Raw genomic sequence first — 14,476 nt, forward strand, 5'->3', positions numbered from 1 at the left:
ATACTAAAAATAAAAACTAGAAAAACTTGAACTCAATAATCTAGAGTACAATAAATGTAGGGGGAAATTACTTAGGAAGAAACTTCCTTTTTGATTAGAATTATTGGGATAATTGTTATAAAATATGATATAAATTAGATTTCGATCTACATTTTCTAACATATTCCACAAAAAAAAAAATCTTGAAATGAATACATAAATATTAAAGGTCAAAATACAAAAAATTAGAAAAGAACCAGATTCAGAAGTTTTCACAGCTATGACTAGGGTCTGAATTCTTATATGTATGTAATAATACAAGGGGTACAAGTAATTACAAAAATAAATAAATTCAGTTACATAAACCTGAAAACTTTGCATAGACAAAATTAATACAACTAGAATTTAAAAGGAAGTGATAAGTGGAGAAACTTTTGTATTAGATATTTCTTGTAAGATTCTGATATCCAAGGTAGATGGGATATCTAAAAAAGGGATATAAACAAAAGCTATTTTTCAAAAGAGGAAATGATCAAAGGGCATGTCTATACAATTCTTAAAGGAAAAGTAACATATTGTAAACCATATGGAAAAATGCCTCCATTCACTGTTACTAATAAAAATAGAAATGCACATCAAAAAAAAAAAAAAAAAAACAAAAAAAAAAACTCTGAGGCTATACCTCCCATCCAAATAATTGGCAAAAATGATTGTTTAAAAAATAGGAAGTCATTGTTTCAGGGCTTTTGGGGGGGAAAAAAAGGCCATTGGTGAAATCATGAACTAGTCCAGTCATTGTGAAACGCAATTATGGAATTATGTGAGGAAAAGTTACCAAATGTCCATTCTCATTAACCTAGATAACTAACTAATGGATATATATGCCAACAAAATCAATGTTAAGAAAAAGTTACTAAAATAAAATAAGTACTAAAACATATAAAAATAACTACTAAAATATAATAAGTAAATATGCTAAAATAAGAACTTTTTTTGTGATAGCAAAGAACTGGAAACAAAATAGATGTCCATCAATTGAAGAATGGCTAAAGAACTTGTTAGTACTGAATTTGCATTTACATATGTTTCCACAAAGGGGCCTACAAATGTAATGGTACAATACTATGCTTTGAGGAATGATAACTATCATGAATACAGAAAAGCATGAGAAGACATAGGAACTGTCATCAGAAAAACAATACACCTAATAACTTTGACAATGTAAATAAAACAAACAAAATAATCAAAATTGAATGATGCTAAATTATCCTCAAAGAAAAGACATGAAAAGGAACATCCCTCCTTCTTTGCAGAAGTAATAAACTATGAGTGTGGAACTTTGTATAATGTCAGATTTTTCCAACATGTTGATTAGCTTTGCTGAACTTTTCCCCATCTTTTTTTTATTATTTGTTATAATAGATGACTCCCTGAGAACATAAGAAAGAAATGATAAGAGAAGAATGATACTTTAGAAAATATAGTTGATTCAAAACAACAGTTATCAACAAACTCTTTTTTTAAAATTATAACACAGTTGAAAGTCTAAGATTAAACAACCCCTACACATATTGGTAGTTAGCACCTAAACTCCATAGTATGAAAATAATGATATGATCATCTAAATTCTGATGGAAGTAGCTCTTTTCAACAGGGAGGTGATTCAAGCCAGTTCAGAGAGAGCCTTCTGCACCCAGAGAGAAAACTTTGGGGACTGAATATGGATTACAATATAGTAGTTTCACTTTTTTGTTGTTGTTTGCTTGTATTTTGTTTTCTTTATCATATTTTCCCTTTTTGATCTGATTTTTCTTGTGTAGAATGATAATTGTGGAAATATGTATAGAACAATTGCACATGTTTAATATTTGTTGGATTACTTGCCATCTAGGGGAGAGTATGGGGGGAAAGGAGGGAGAAAAAATTTGGAACACAGGTTTTGCAAGAGTAAAAGTTGAAAACTGCATATGTTTTGAAAAGAAAAAGGTTTTAAAAAAAAAAAAAGGTAATAGAAGATCATCATAAGGACTAAGTAAGTCAGAAGAAAAAATTACATTATAGTGAGTCTAAGGATAGGGCCTAGAGCTATGACTTTCCTGAAAATAAAGAATTCCCTCTACCAGTGTAGATCAGGACATTCTCTGTAATTCATAGTCTTAGAGAATCCTATACTAACACGGAGAGAGAAATTCACTTATCCAGAATCACACAGAGTAGGTATCAAAAGCTAGATTTGTGAAAATACTAGGAATTTGGGAGTAGGGAAGGAAATGTTTTGGTAGATACTAGCAATCACTCAATCAATCAATCAACATTTATTAAGTACCTACTATATTCCAGGTACTGTGCTAAGCTCTAGGGATACAAAAAGAGAAGAAGGATTGTTACTGCCTTCAAAGATCTTACAATATAATAGGTGAGACAACATACTAACAAACATATTCAAAGCAAGCTATATAGAGGATAAATAGGGAAGAGATCAGAATTAAAGTGTTGGGAAAGACATCCTGTAAAAGATGGTATTTTTAGTTGAATCTTAAAGAAAATCAGGGAGATTAATAAGTGGAGCTGGGAAAGGAAAATTTTCCAGGCATGAGCAACAGCTAGAAAAAAATCACAGCCAAGAACTGGAGAGTCTTGTTTATGGCATAGGTAAAAAGTCAATGTTGCTGTGTTCAAGAGTATGTGATAAGGAGTAAAGTATGAGAAGACTGGACAGGTGGGAGTGGACTAGGTTATACAGGACTTAGAATGACAAACAGAGAATTTTATACTTGATCCTGGAGGTAATAGGGAGTCACCAGAGTTTATTAAGGCAGGGTGACATTGTTGGACCTGTACTTTGTACTAGCAGAGTATAAAAAAGGAAATGGGAAGTCACTAAAAACAATCTCCAATACAAAAAAATTTAATGAAAACATGACCACTGAAAGTCATCTCACAAACTGCCTGTATCAGGCTGCCTGCTTTATAGACAATATCTTTCAATAGATATAACATTCACACATATGTCATGGAATTTCTTGATACAAGCAAAGGAAAGTGGAATCTGAAGAATGATTTCTCTGTATGTGTAAAGTACTTTGCTGTGACAAGAGGAACTCATAATATTCCCTGCATAAAGTTTTGAGTGAAATTAGCTCTCTGGGAAGGGATAATAATAATACTTAGAGGAAGCGTGGTCATTATTTGAGAGCCTCTTGTTTCTAACAAACAGACTTGTAAACTCCTTCTGAAAACTCTGGTAAGGATGTGGAGATCTGAAAATATAAACACAAATCACTATGATCCATGACCAGATTTGGAAGTAAAACACTCACAGCAAGACAGCTTCAAGAATGAAAAAGGAAGAAATCTATTGTTCATTTAAATCTAAAGTACCACAAGCACGTGGACATGGAGTTTGCATTATTTTATGTTCTGGCTTCTTTTCTAAGCAAAACGTCAGATAAATTAGTATCCCCGAGCTAGAAGAGACTTCAGAGGCCATCCAAGTCAAGGCAACAAACATTTATTAAATGTCATCTATATGCCAGGCACTATACTAAGCAATGAGGATGCAAAGAAAGGCAAAAAAAAACATTCCTGCTCTCAAAGAATCATAAGTCTAACGGGGAAACAATAGGTAACCTTAGAAGATATAGATAGGATAATTGCCATGTAATGTTGGACAGAAGGCCCTATCTTTAAAGAAAATCAGGAAAAGTTTCTTGCATAAGTTGGCATTTTAGCTGAGACTTGAAGGATACCAGAGAAGCCATGGGACAGAGAGGAGGAGGAGAGCATTCCAGAGGGACAGACAGAGTTAATGTTAGTGTCACTGGATTAGAGTCACTGCTTTTATATAGCTCTGATTGTACAGGTTCATAATCCTGCCTCCACACCACCTGCTCCTTTATTATCTGTTACCATTATTATGGACAAACTTTATGTATTTTATTATATCACTATCACCATTAATATTCTCCAATTTTCAAATAGATTAGTGATGTCATCAATAGAAGAATTCCCTCCTCTAATGTAGACTGTAACCTCTTCCTGCTAATTATTATAATAATTATCACTTAAATGATCATTATAATCCCTTTCAAAGTCCATCCCATCACCCATACTGGGACAGGATGGAGCAGCACCAAAACAAATAAATGTTAGCTAGGCTGTTGCATGGTAAGGTTTTCATGTGTCCCAACATCACTACAGAAGCTGTGGAGACCTGAAAGGAATCACAAAATGCTGGCAAATTGGATGCTAGCTCAACCCATGGATCAAATTAAAGACGGGTCAGTGTGATAGGGTTCCTACCAAGAGTCAAAGAGATATACCAATCAGCATAGATTCTAGATAAGCTCTACTTGAAATCACCATAATAATAAACTTGAGAATAGCAGAGCATGTAGTACTCCTCCAAGCTTTGGTGCCATGAAGTTGTCAGATAAACTGGAACAAATCAGAAATAGCAATATCCCAACTGTAGGAAATGTTTAAGCACTGATAGTTCTAACCACTAAGAGGGTAAATCTACGAAGTAGACTGAATATATAAGTATTTTCATTATATGTTCTATACCATGAGAAAATTGGAAATAGCTCTTCCTAACTTATAGGAAATGGCTTCACAATACTTCTCAGGTTCAGGTCATATTATAAGCCAATGCAAAATAATTATCACTAGCTATCCATAAACCCTGATTAGATTAAATCAGAGCTAAAATGTAAGTTAATCAAATCTGAAGAGAAACCAAGATCATGACGTCATTGAAACTTAAATCAAATTCCAGAAATTCTATCTAAAATAAAAGACATGACAAAAAATAGGACCTGACTTCAAATCCTGCCTCAGACACTTAATACTTCCTTCCTGTGTGAGCCTGGACAAGTCACTAAACCCCAATTGCCTCAGAAAAAAAAAAGACAAAAACAGTACTGGAATGCAACCTGGAACTATCTCCTCCCCAAATCACTAAAGTATAAACACCTTTGACCCAGGAATAATCCTATTGGATATTTATCCCAAAGATCTCAAAGACAGAAGAAAGAGTCTATATGTACACAACTATTCATAGCAGCATTTTTTGTTGCAATGAATGACTGAAGAATGAATGAACTCATTCTCCTAAAATGTTTGACAGAAAACATAAAAACATTTCAGGATTTGCACGCAACCATATGTACAATAATGGCCATTGCTACATTGAGAATTATAACATGAAAGATACAGATACCAAGAATATTCCTAAGGATAAGGGATGAGCACTACCATTTAGACTTCTAGCCAAAATGGCTCCATAAACAGAAGCAAATTGCTCCATTACCACATATCTACTTTAATAAAAACATCAAATTCCTATAAGACCAAATAACAATCAGAAATATAATTAGAAACCACAATAAATTAATTCTTCTGCCCTAGAATTGCACAAAAGTAAATTTAAAAAGTCAAACTCCCATGAGCAATAAGAAAGGAAGTCATCAAAAAGATAACACAAGCACAGACAAATAAGACTAAAAGTTCCTGGTACAATCAGAGAAAGACCAGAGATCTACATAATCTGCAGGGCTTTGTGTCTTAAGATATCAAGACTGAAGGACTACCCAGCCAAAACACAATTGTCAAAAAATTCCTGGATGGAGATCTTGGAAGTCCTGGAGAATGGCTGTACTCAAAGCAGGATACTTCATATCTAGGGATTCTAAGGACCTTAACACTCTGCTTGAAGGTACCAAAGACAGCACTGGAGCTACAGCACTCTAAACTTCAAAAATTTAGGAGGACTGAACCCCAGAAGTTAAAAATTAACATAAGAACATAGGTGATTCAAGACAAGCTCAAGTAAGGCTTACTATCCCAGCCAAAAGTACAGCACTGAGCTGAGTCTGATCTTGTCAGAAAGGTACATTTCAAAAACGAAGGCAGGAGATATTAGTAAGCCGACAAAATATTGAATAGAATTAAAAGTTATTGATATAGAAATTCCCCAAAGAAGTAAAGAACTCCATATCAATTATAAGTGGGAAATTTTCTACAAGGACTTCATAAATACCTAGTAGAATATCCTGTAAATAAAAGGCTATTAAATAAAAAAAAAAAAAAAAAAAAAAAGAGAGAAGTTTTATAAAGTCCTTAGAGGAACTTAAAATGCTGCATGCCAATTACTCTAAAGACTATAATAACAATTATTATCTTTTTTTTTACAAGTGAAGCTGCTAAAATTGAGAAATTAAATGGCTTTCCCATAGCCACATAGTATCACAAGTTTACTGATAAATGTTTAACAATGAACTGTCCAAATAAACATAAACAATTTTTATATTTAAAAAAAAAATAAATACCTAGTAGAAATGAAGGAATGAATAAAAAAAAAATAAATAAAAACCCTGAATGAAGGTATTAGAAAGTTATTAAGTAATTTAAAAGAGAAAATGGAAAATTTTAACCAAGTAAGACTTCCTGAAAACTAGAATAAATGAAACAGAAATCCATGACTACATGAGACAGCAAGAAATTTTAAAATAAAATTAAAAGATTGAAAAAAAAAAACTAGAAGAAAATGTAAGGTATCTTACAAAAAATTGACCTGAAATACAGGTCAAAAAAAATTTTAACACTGAATTTTTTTTTAAATGTCTAGAGAATATATTTTATGAAATCATAAAATAAACTTTGTCCAGATCTATTAAGACAAGTAGACAAAATGAACACAAAAAGAACCCACTGATCATCTACTCAAAGAAATCCCCCCCCAAAAAAACCAGGAACAGCATAGACAAAATCCAGAGTTTCTACATCAAAGAAAAAATACACAAGATTCCAGAAAGAAGCAGTTCAAGCACCAAAGAACCATACTCAAACTCAGATAATATCTAACAGTTTTTACTACAAAGAAAAGATCATTGAAAAAAAATTCCAAAAGATTTAAAATAAGGGTACAATCAAGAATAACATGTTGCAAGCTTAGTATAATCTTATAAGGAAGGAAATGTATTTTTAATAGAATAAAGGCATTTCTGATGAAAATATCAGCACTTCAGTAGGACCTTTAAAATACAAATCTAAGTGTTACTATTGGGCTTATATCCCAAAGAGATCTTAAAGAGGGGAAAGGGACCTATATGTGCAAGAATGTTTGTGGCAGCCCTCTTCGTAGTGGCCAGAAACTGGAGTAGACGCCCATCAATTGGAGAATGTCTAAATAAATTGTGGTATGTGAATGTTATGGAAACATATTATTGTTCAGTAAAAAATGACCAGCAGGATGATTTCAGAGAGGCCTGGAGAGACTTACACGAACAGATGCTGAGTGAAATGAGCAGGACCAGGAGATCATTATATACTTCAACAACAATACTATATGATGATCAATTCTGAAGGACCTGGTCATCTTCAGCAATGAGATGAACAAAATCAGTTCTAATGGAGAAGTAATGAACTGAACTAGCTACACCCAGCGAAAGAACTCTGGGAGATAACTAAAAACCATTACATAGAATTCCCAATCCCTATATTTTTGCCTGCCTGCATTTTTTGATTTCCTTCACAGGCTAATTGTACATTATTTCAGAGTCCAATTCTTTTTGTACAACAAAATAATGGTTTGGACATGTATACTTATTTTGTATTTAATTTATACTTTAATATATTATTAACTTGTAAATAAAAAGCTATTAAAATTTTTTTTAAAAAATACAAATCTAAGCCAAAAGAAACTTAAAAAGATGACTTTATTTGAATAATTTGGAAGGGACTATATGACAATAGTGTTAATATTCTATTATAGAGAGAAAAAACAAGTGTCCTTTCAGAACTCTGTCACCAAAAGTATGGGGAAATTAAATAAGAAGAGGACTTGAGGATTGGATTATTCTATTGTGAGGGTAAAAAGAGGAACACACTAGCATAGAAAGAAAGAAGATGGTGGAACTGATGAGTTCTCATAAATGATGGTTAAGAAGAAGAGTATACAAACATGGAGGAAAGGATGGGAAGTACGGGCATCAAATCAACTTTTACTCTTTTCTGAAACAAAGGAAAAATGAACAAGCGCATACGCACACTTGGACATGAGCACACATACACAATTTGCTGTAAAAAGATATAAAGCTTCCAAAAAACTATTCCCAACAGATAAGAAGTGGAAGAATATATATTGAACAATTTTCAAAAGAAAAATTGTAAAATATTAACAACCATATGAAAGAATACTCCAAATCACTAAGAACAAAACAAATGTTGATTAAACAACTCTGAAGTTTCACCTCATACCCTGCAAACTGATAAAGATACAAAAAAGATAGGAATAGTGAATATTGAAGAAGTTTAGGGAAATTAGGTGAATGGTGCCCCTGCAGCGGTTGAATGAGACTTTCACTCCTGTATTCTCCCAAAAAATGAGAATCATTGGGTTTCAGATAGATTTAAAGACAATGACAATCTACCACATAGGCAATGAAAAAAACCTATTGCCATCCACAGTGGTAAACCGAAGGCATGATTTCTCCTACTTGGTTCCTTCAAGCTAGATCATATGGTCATACATCAAAACCCTGTTAAGTTAAACTTCCATAACTTAGGACCCAGAAATTCTATTATTAGACTTATATTCCCAAGGAGACTATTGATTTAAAAAAATCATCATATATTCCAAATTATATATTGCAGCACATATTGTGATAGCAAAGAATTGGATTCAAAGTAAACACTCACCAAATGGGGAAAAATTTAAATTGTGATATATTAATATAATAAAATATCACTATACTGTAAAGAATGATGGATATAATCAATACACAGATTCATAGAAACCATATAAAATGGTACAGAACAAAGTAAGCAGAGCTAATACAACAATGTTTGCAACAGAAAGAACAATCACCATAAAAAAGAAAATTAAATTGTAATATCACCCCACCAACACCCAAAAAAATCTCAAAAGCATAAAGATTAGAAGACATCTTTATCCCATCCCTTTGTAGAGGTGAGAGGTCTGTAAGTATAATACAATGTTCATTTTTTCAACCTTTTTTGATATGTTTTTTGCTGATTTTTTCCTCTGTTATTTTTTGGTCTTGAAACAATATGGTTATGTGGGATGGCTCTCTGGGAGGGAAAAGAGAACAGAAAGGGATCCTGGAGAAATTTATGGTGATGAAAAAAAAAAAAAAAAAACTCAATGGCATCTGTGTGTGTATGTATGAATGTTTTTGTTTTTGTTTTGTTTTGTTTTTTAAGAAATTCACCAAACTCAACAGAAAGGGGAACTAACTACAAGTTAAGAAGGAAGATAATACTGGGAAAGGGAATAGTTGCAAGTAAAAAAAAATTTTTATCCTGAGAAGAATTAAAAGGGGAAAAAAAGGAAATTAAAGAACTAGAATCTGAGGGAATATTTATCCATTGTAGAATGGCTGATCAAATTGTGATACATGAATGTAATAGGATATTATTTCACCATAAAAAATTTGGCTCAAGATGGTTTCAGAAAATTGTGAGTAGTATAGATTTATACTAAAACAGAGACATTGTAAAGACTAAGAACCTTGATCAATGCAATATCCAGTCATGAGTGAGAAATATGATACCCATCTATGGTACATTTAGCTTAGCTGTGTTTATATGGTATAAAGATTTTTTTTTCCTTTTTAGTTTTTAATTATGAGTGAAAGAAGAGATAAGAAACACAATTGCCAAAGGAGGGGAGGGGGACTGATGCTACTGAAACATTTATGCACAGAAGAGAATAGAAAGTTCAGCAAAAAGCACAAATAAGCTAGGCAGTTTTGAAAGTATCATGTGGATTTATTTTTGTAGCAAGGGCTGTTCCACACATGTAGCATGGAGATGTTATTATACGGCTTAAAGGGAATAAAATCTCTGGCTTTTTCTCACCCCACCCTTCTCCAATGTAGGCTTTATTTCCTACCAGGAGGAGATATAATAGGCTGAGGCCAGAAACTTGTCCACTCTGCTTGTCTCAGAAAGAGAGAGAGTATTAGTCTAGAGAGTATTATCTAGTCTATTTATATATTCTCTTAAATATTAGTATAGGCAATATGGATTTTCAAGGTCAAGCTCATTTCTTATCACTGTTCATTTTTGGAGGAAACAGGACCATAACCTTGGTTAGCAAAAGTTGACTCCTTTTCTGCCAAAAACTAATTCCACAATGAATATATACATAGCTGTTAGCCATGAAACCTCATTTATCCAAGTTCACAACAAATCAGAAAAAAACATTCATAAGTAAATGTATATTTAACAGTACAGAATGAAAGAGCTCTCCCATTAGGAGTGAGATAGATAGATAATTCAGTTCACCTAAGAGAGAGACTCATATTTCATCCAAGGAGAAGTTCCCCAAAGTCCCTAGAGTAACAAGCTGGAAATAGAGATATAATGTAGACTGCCAGCTCCTTTTATGTTGGCTTCTTCCTGGAGCCTTTCCTCCAGCAAACTGAGTAGGGTTAAAATGAACATGCATACACACACACATACACATGAACTGAGACACATGCATATATATAATATGTATTTGAATACATACATATATTTGTTCATATACACATATGAACATATTCAAAATATATATATGAAATATAAGAGATTTACTGTCTTATGTACAATCCTTTTTGTGTTAGTATGTATATGAACATGCACTCTCTGTTTAAATCAGAATAAAAAAAAACAATTTTTTTAAGAAACCTTGGCAGAAATGACTTCCCTAAAGCTAAAGAAAACCTGTATAGAATCATTGGGATATTAAATCTAGTAAGCATAAGCAGTAGAAAATTTGATTGTCATGTCATCCAATTAAAGTCCAACAAAAAGAAGCATGTAGAACAGAATCTAGAAAACAAAAGTATATTAGAAATTCAAGATTCTCTTACAATTGAAAAAGCCAAAAGGTTATCAAGATAGTAGTAATTAAAACAGCACAAAAAATAAACAGTTTGATATGAATCAAAAACTTGACTTCTTGAAAAGCTTTGAAAAGCAAAGTAAATTAGAAGAAGTGAAAGAGTGAAACAAGATATGGAAAATTAATAGCCAAATATACGGGTACAAGAAAAACAGTATAACAAAAACTCATGTTAGATCAAACTGTTAAAAATTAATTAATATAACATACAACTAAGCAATTATGTCAAGGAAGGTGACTGGAATAATAGTTTTCTTCAAAATTGTAACCAAACAATTAATAAGCATTTACTGACTATTTGCTTTGTGCCAAGCATTATGCTAGGTGGTGGAAATACAAAGACAAAAATGAGACATGCAACATACATACTGATAAGAAAATAAAGGATAATAAGAGTCTCATTTCACCTTCCTTAATAGAAGGGAAGACATACACACTGCCAAAAGATGAAAACTGTAGTGAACCACCCAAATATTGGCCAATTATACATGTGTGCATGAATGTTGGAGGGGATATGGGAAAACTGGAACATTAATACATTGTTGGTGGAACTGTGAATGGAGCCAACCGTTCTGGAGAGCAATTTGGAACTATGCTCAAAAAGTTATCAAATTGTGCACATCCTTTGACCCAGAAGTGTTTCCACTGGGCTTATATCCCAAAGAAATCTTAAAGGAGGGAAAGAGACCCAAATGTGCAAAAATGTTTGTGGCAGCCCTTTTTGTAGTGACAAGAACTTGGAAATTGAGTGGATGCCCATCAGTTGGAGAATGGCTGAATAAATTATTGTATATGAATGTTATGTAATATTATTGTTCTATAAAAAATGATAGGATGATTTTATGATGGATGGATGATTTTAGAGAGGCTTGGAGAGTCTTACATGAAATGGTACCGACTAAAATGAGCAGAACCAAGAGATCATTGTACACAGCATCATCAATATTATATAATGATCAATTCAGACGGACTTGACTCTTTTCCACAATGAGATGACTGATGCCAGTTTCAATGATCTTGTGATGAAGAGAGACATCTACACCCAGAGAGAGGAATGTAGGAACTGAATAAGGATCACAACATAGCATTCTCATTCTATTTGATGTTGTTCACTTGCATTTTGTTTTCTTATTCATTTTCTTTCTTTTTTGATCTGATTTTTCTTGTGCAACAAGAGAATTGTATAAATATGTTTATATATATTGGATTTAACATATATTTTAATATGTATAACATATATTGAATTGCTTGCCATTGAGGGGAAAAGGTGGGAGGAAAAAGGGGAAAATATGAAACACAAGGCTAGGCAAGGGTCAATGATGAGAAATTATCTGTGCATATGTTTTGAAAATAAAAAGCTTTAAAAAAAAAAAAAAAGAATATATCCTTTGCCTATAATTCCTGCTTCAAGGAAAGCCAAGGCTGATAAGAATCTCAAAAGGAAAAAAAGTACAATTTGTATTGCACATCTATGAAAGTATTTATTTTAAAAATTACATGATGAATAGGGAACTGTCAAAAAGCCTTAAGAGTAAAAAGTGCCTGGCACATGTAAGAATATATCAATGTTACTTATTATTATTATTATTTCAATAATGATTGGAAAAGCTACTCAAAAATATCTTATTATAGCTTTTGGCTTTCAGAGGGGGATCATGACGGTGGGCAAGAATAAGCGCCTCACCAAAGGCGGCAAAAAAGGAGCCAAGAAGAAAGTGGTTGATCCATTTTCGAAGAAGGATTGATATGATGTAAAAGCACCAGCTATGTTCAACATTCGCAATATTGGCAAGACACTGGTGACGAGGACTCAAGGAACAAAAATTGCCTCTGATGGTCTCAAGGGTCGAGTCTTTGAAGTAAGCCTTGCTGATTTGCAGAATGATGAGGTTGCTTTTCGGAAGTTCAAATTAATTACTGAAGATGTTCAGGGTAAAAATTGTTTGACCAATTTCCATGGAATGGATCTTACCCGGGACAAAATGTGCTCCATGGTCAAAAAGTGGCAGACTATGATTGAAGCCCATGTTGATGTCAAAACCACCGATGGCTACTTGCTCCGCCTCTTTTGTGTTGGTTTTACCAAAAAGCACAACAACCAGATCCGTAAGACCTCTTACGCCCAGCACCAACAGGTCCGTCAGATTCGTAAGAAAATGATGGAAATCATGACCCGAGAGGTGCAGACAAATGACTTGAAAGAAGTTGTCAATAAACTAATTCCAGACAGCATCGGGAAAGACATAGAAAAGGTTTGCCAATCCATTTACCCTCTCCATGATGTATTTGTTCGAAAAGTCAAGATGCTCAAGAAGCCCAAATTTGAATTGGGAAAACTAATGGAACTTCATGGTGAAGGTGGTGGCTCTGGAAAACCTTCAGGAGATGAAACGGGCACAAAAGTTGAAAGGGGTGATGGCTATGAACCACCAGTTCAAGAATCTGTCTAAGAACTTTTAAAGGTTGAAAAATAAAAATTTATCATTGTGAAAAATATATATATATATCTTATTATATATGTTGCTTAAATGAATATTGCAAAGCCTTTTAACTCTGCTTCATAGTTGTGCCTTACTATATACAGTGGATAACTAGATAGATAGATGAGGTTCAAATATAATTAGAATACAAGAATATTTGTAGTTCAATGATTCAGCAAGCATTTATTAAGCCCTCACTATTTTCTACTATTTATTAAGCACACACTATCAAGGTGTCATAGGTGGCATATTCTTTCTGAAACATTTCCATAATGGCACCAGTTGGGTGCCATTAACTTCTCTGTGTAATTACTCTAGTTGCATTGTGATCTATAAATGTATCTTTGGAATAGATTCTGCATTTTAAAATACCAAACATAAATCTCCTTTTGGTAATTACTTTTTTTCCCCTAAAGGATAAAAAAAGGAAGGAAAATGGCACACTTCAGTATCTGTGCCAAGAAAACTGCAAATGAGTTCATGAAAAGTCCCAAAACCCAACTGAAATGACTCAACAACAAGAGCAACATTAACAACAATAATATCACTAATTGTGTGACTATGAGTTAGTCATTGTATGGGAGGTACTGTGTAAACCCATTAAAAAAACCATAAATGTCAGTTATTACTCTTGTTATTATTAACTTTTGCACTATCTACTTCATAGCACTAATATAAATATTTTAGGGTAAATAAATGAGTTAGTGTAATTGTAATAATAACAAATTGAGAATTAATCCAAACTGGAGAGAATTTTGTAAGGCATTTCTGGGTGCTGTTTTTGAGATGGATTGTTGAGATTCTGGGGAGGAGAGGAAGAAGTAGAAGGCAAAAGCACTAAACCCTAAGGTCACACAATCATCAGTGTCAATTAGAAAGGATCTTAGAGGTCCTTGAATCAAAACCCCTCATTTTACAAAAAAAGGAAACAAAAGTCTAGAGAGACTGTCACTTGTCCATTATCATACATGTAATAAATATGTTAGAGACAAAATCTGAACCCAGGAGCTCTGATTCTAGAGACAGGGATATGTCTAATGTGTCAAGCAATTTCTGTACCCTAGAATTCTATTCTTAAAAAAAAAAGAACTGCTTCCTTCCTCCC

At 33.1% G+C, this 14,476-nt stretch overlaps 1 protein-coding gene across 1 annotated transcript; it reads left to right on the top strand.

The window, feature by feature from the left end:
• The first annotated feature begins 12,528 nt into the window (after positions 1 to 12,528).
• Positions 12,529 to 13,385, top strand: LOC100923046 (40S ribosomal protein S3a-like). The gene is given in 1 exon segment (XM_012541168.1): positions 12,529 to 13,385. A coding segment is annotated over 1 exon segment (795 nt). The 5' UTR covers positions 12,529 to 12,546; the 3' UTR covers positions 13,342 to 13,385.
• Positions 13,386 to 14,476: the final 1,091 nt, after the last annotated feature.

The sequence above is a fragment of the Sarcophilus harrisii genome, chromosome 1 (genome assembly GCF_902635505.1).
Source record: "Sarcophilus harrisii chromosome 1, mSarHar1.11, whole genome shotgun sequence".
NCBI lineage: Eukaryota > Metazoa > Chordata > Mammalia > Dasyuromorphia > Dasyuridae > Sarcophilus > Sarcophilus harrisii.